At 34.5% G+C, this 3928-nt stretch overlaps 1 protein-coding gene across 1 annotated transcript in view; it reads right to left on the minus strand.

Annotated features, from left to right (window-relative positions):
• Positions 1–2020: 2020 nt before the first annotated feature.
• The window catches only part of LOC102664384 (serine/threonine-protein phosphatase 7 long form homolog), a 2938-nt gene continuing 1030 nt past the window's right edge, over positions 2021–3928 (minus strand). Inside the window, exon 4 of the mRNA XM_041009631.1 lies at positions 2021–2094. Within this exon, the coding sequence (XP_040865565.1) occupies positions 2021–2094 (74 nt within the window). The remainder of the gene's footprint in view (positions 2095–3928) is intronic.

Raw genomic sequence — 3928 nt, forward strand, 5'->3', positions numbered from 1 at the left:
TGTTGGACAAGAATTATATGTTGGCATGGATTTTGACAGTAAAGATGCAGTCAAAAATGCACTCAAACAATATGTGATGAAGGTGCATCAAAGTTTTAAGGTTGTTGAAACGAAATCACACAAATATATCGTTTGTTGCCCCAACAACACGAAGAGTCTCCTTGCCCTTTTTATATGAGGGCAATTTTATCCAAAAAAACTGATGCATGGAAAGTGACACAATGGGGTGGACCGCACACATGTCTAAATATGACTATGACACAAGACCATGAGAAGCTTGATTCAAATTTAATTGCGACTTGCGTAGTAGGTACGTTTTTTATGTTCATATTATCCTACTTTTGTGTTATTTGTTATTTTAATTTGTAATTTTATTTACTTATTTGAATTACAGGCATGATCAGAGAAGATCCATCAATAAAATTTCTTTGATTCAAGAAAGGATAAATAGTGAATTTTCCTATAAGGTTTCATACAGAAAAGCATGGATGGCCAAACAAAAGGCGATTGCAATTGAATATGGCGATTGGGAAGAGTCGTATGCGAAACTCTCGTCATGGCTAACACACATGCAAAATCATTCTCGTGGCTCTTACTTTCAAATACTACATGACGATTTTATTGTTGGCAATAGGGTGAGTCGCGAACATCGTCAATTTCATAGAGTATTTTGGACATTTGGTCAATGCAAGGAGGCTTTTAAGTACTGTAAGCCAATCATACAAGTTGACGGCACACATTTATACGGCAAATACCGTGGGACCCTGTTAATGGCCACATCGCAAGATGGAAATGGTGGTGTTCTTCCTCTAGCATTCGCCGTGGTCGAAGGCGAGACGCTAACAGCATGGTCATGGTTTTTGGCCCACTTGCGTGAACACGTCACAGATAAGAATGGAATTTGTCTAATATCTGATCGTCACGCGAGTATAAAGTTTGCTGTCGCTAATGAAGCACTTGGTTGGCAACCTCCCACGGTTATCATGTGTACTGCGTCCGACACATAGCCAGCAATTTCAATCGCAAATTCAACAACGCGAAACAAAAAGAGATGTTCAAGAAATTGGGTAAGGTTTATTTTATACATTAATTTAATTTGAGTTTCATGTCTACGTGCAACTGTTGATGATAACAATTTGATGCAGCGTACACTCCTTGCAAGCATGTGTTTGATCAAAACTTAGAAAAATTTCGTCAATTGAGTCCAGCTATAGCAAGATGGATTGATCGAATCTCAAAGGAAAAATGGAGCATGGCTTACGATACATCTGGACGACGATATGGTCACATGACAACCAACTTATCAGAATGTGTGAATAAGGTGTTGAAAGATTGTCGCAGCATTCCAATAACAGCGTTGGTGAAGTCAACATATAGTAGGTGCGAAAGTACTTTATTGATCGTGGTCGCCAAGCCCAAAGACAATTAAGAGAAGGCCAAGTTTATTGTTCTAAGCTTGTTACAGAACTTAGGAAAAATCAAGAACAAGCTTGTTCGCACATCGTTCGCGTGTATGATATCCACTCGACAAGGTTTGAAGTAGAGGAGACCTTCAATCCTATAACGCAACGTGGGGACAAAATGGGCAGTTAACTTGAATGGCCATTACTGTCAATGCGGAAGGTATTCTGCGCTTCACTATCCATGTTCACACATTATTGCAGCTTGTGGTTACGTGAGCATGAACTACTACCAATATATAGATGTTGTTTACACCAATGAGCACATCTTAAAAGCATACTCCGCACAGTGGTGGCCTCTTGGGAATGAAGCGGCAATTCCTCCTTCTGATGAGGCATGGACACTAATCCCTGACCCAACTACAATTCGTGCGAAAGGTCGGCCAAAATCAACAAGGATAAGGAATGAGATGGATTGGGTCGAACCATCTGACCACCGACAAAAATGTAGTAGATGTGGAGCTGAAGGGCACAATAGGCGTCGATGTCCAATGCAATCTGACCGTGGGAGTAATTCATTTAATTGATTTATGTATGTTACATGCCTGACTTGTATTGCTTTAGGTTTTGTTCAATGTATTTACTTGTTGGTCTTCAATGAAATCGTCAGTTACTTTTTGTTGAATGTGTGCTTCTAATGAAATAAAATTACATTTAGAAGTTGAAATAAATGGAGTGGATCAATCGAGGTTGAGTGACATTGGTGTTGATCGTTAGTTAGAAACGTTAGTGTCTAAGTATTTTGTCTTAGTTTTTTATTTGAAGGGTGAGGGCTAAGTTCTTTTTATTTTATGGTTAGGGCTAAGTTTTTTATTTTAGGGTTAGGGTTAATTTTATAATTGTATGGGGTAGGGTTAGGCCTTATTTTTTATTTGTTAGGGGTAACTTCAAATTTTTTAGAGGTTAGGGTTAGTTCGTATTTGTTAGGGGTTAGGGGTGGGGTTAATTTTTTTTATTTGCAGGGTTAGGGTTAGTCCGTATTGTTTTAGGGGTTAGGGGTTAGTTCTTATTATTTTAGGGGTTAGGGTTTAGTTCTTATTTTTTATTTTAGGGTTTAGTGTTTATTTATTAGGGGTTAGTGTTAAGTTCTTTTTATTTTAGGGTTTAGGGTAAACAAATTTTATTTTAGGGGTTAAGGCTAACTTTTTTAGAAGGGTTAGGGTTTAGTTCTTAACTTGAGGGGTTAGGGTTGAGTGTTTATTTGTTAGGGGTTAGGGCTAAGTTTTTGTTATTTTAGTGTTTGGGGTTAATTTTTTTTATTTGAATGGTTAGGGTTAGTCCTTATTGTTTTAGGGGTTAGGGGTTAGTTCTTATTATTTTAGGGGTTAGGGTTTAGTTCTTATTTTTTTTAGGGTTTAGTGTTTATTTTTATTTGAGTTGAAGTGTTATGGTGTAGTTCTTAATTTTGAGGGCTTAGGGTTTAGTTCCTAATTATGAGGGGTTAGGGTTGAGTGCTTATTTTGGAGGGGTTAGGCTTATTTTTTTTATTTAGGGTTAGGGTGTATTTCTGAACATTTTAGGGTTAGGGCTAAGTTTTCTTATTTTAGGGTTTAGGGTTAATTTTTTTAATGTGTACTTCTAATGAAATAAAATTACATTTAGAAGTTGAAATAAAAATTATTTTTTTTAATGTGTACTTCTAATGAAATAAAATTACATTTAGAAGTTGAAATAAAAATTATTTTTTTTAATGTGTACTTCTAATGAAATAAAATTACATTTAGAAGTTGAAATAAAATTTCTTTTTTTTAATGTGTACTTCTAATGAAATAAAATTACATTTAGAAGTTGAAATAAAATTTCTTTTTTTTAATGTGTACTTCTAATGAAATAAAATTACATTTAGAAGTTGAAATAAAATTTCTTTTTTTTAATGTGTACTTCTAATGAAATAAAATTACATTTAGAAGTTGAAATAAAATTTCTTTTTTTTAATGTGTACTTCTAATGAAATAAAATTACATTTAGAAGTTGAAATAAAATTTTCGTTTTTTTAATGTGTACTTCTAATGAAATAAAATGACATCTCGAAGTTGAAATAAAGCATGTTTTTTTTAATGTGTACTTCTAATGAAATAAAATTACATTTAGAACTTGAAATAAAATTTCGTTTTTTCCATGGGTACTTCTAATGCAATCAACTTACATTTAGAAGTCGAAACCTTCCTTGTTTTTTTTAATGTGTACTTCTAATGAAATAAAATTACATTTAGAAGTGAAATAAAATTCTTTTTTTAAACGGTAAGGGTTCATTTCTTACCTTTTAGGGATGGGCTTCGTTCTTATTTTAGGGGTTAGGGTTAAGTCCTTTTATTTTAGGGTGTATGGTTATTTTTTTCCTCCTTAGGGGTTAGTTCTTATTTTTGAGGGGGTAGGCGGTAGGGAAGGATAGAGGGTTGAATGAGGAATCTGTGCATGAAAACGCAAAAGGAAGCGTCTGGAGAAAAGGAGAAGGATAAAGGGAGTAC

The sequence above is a fragment of the Glycine max genome, chromosome 15 (assembly GCF_000004515.6).
Source record: "Glycine max cultivar Williams 82 chromosome 15, Glycine_max_v4.0, whole genome shotgun sequence".
NCBI lineage: Eukaryota > Viridiplantae > Streptophyta > Magnoliopsida > Fabales > Fabaceae > Glycine > Glycine max.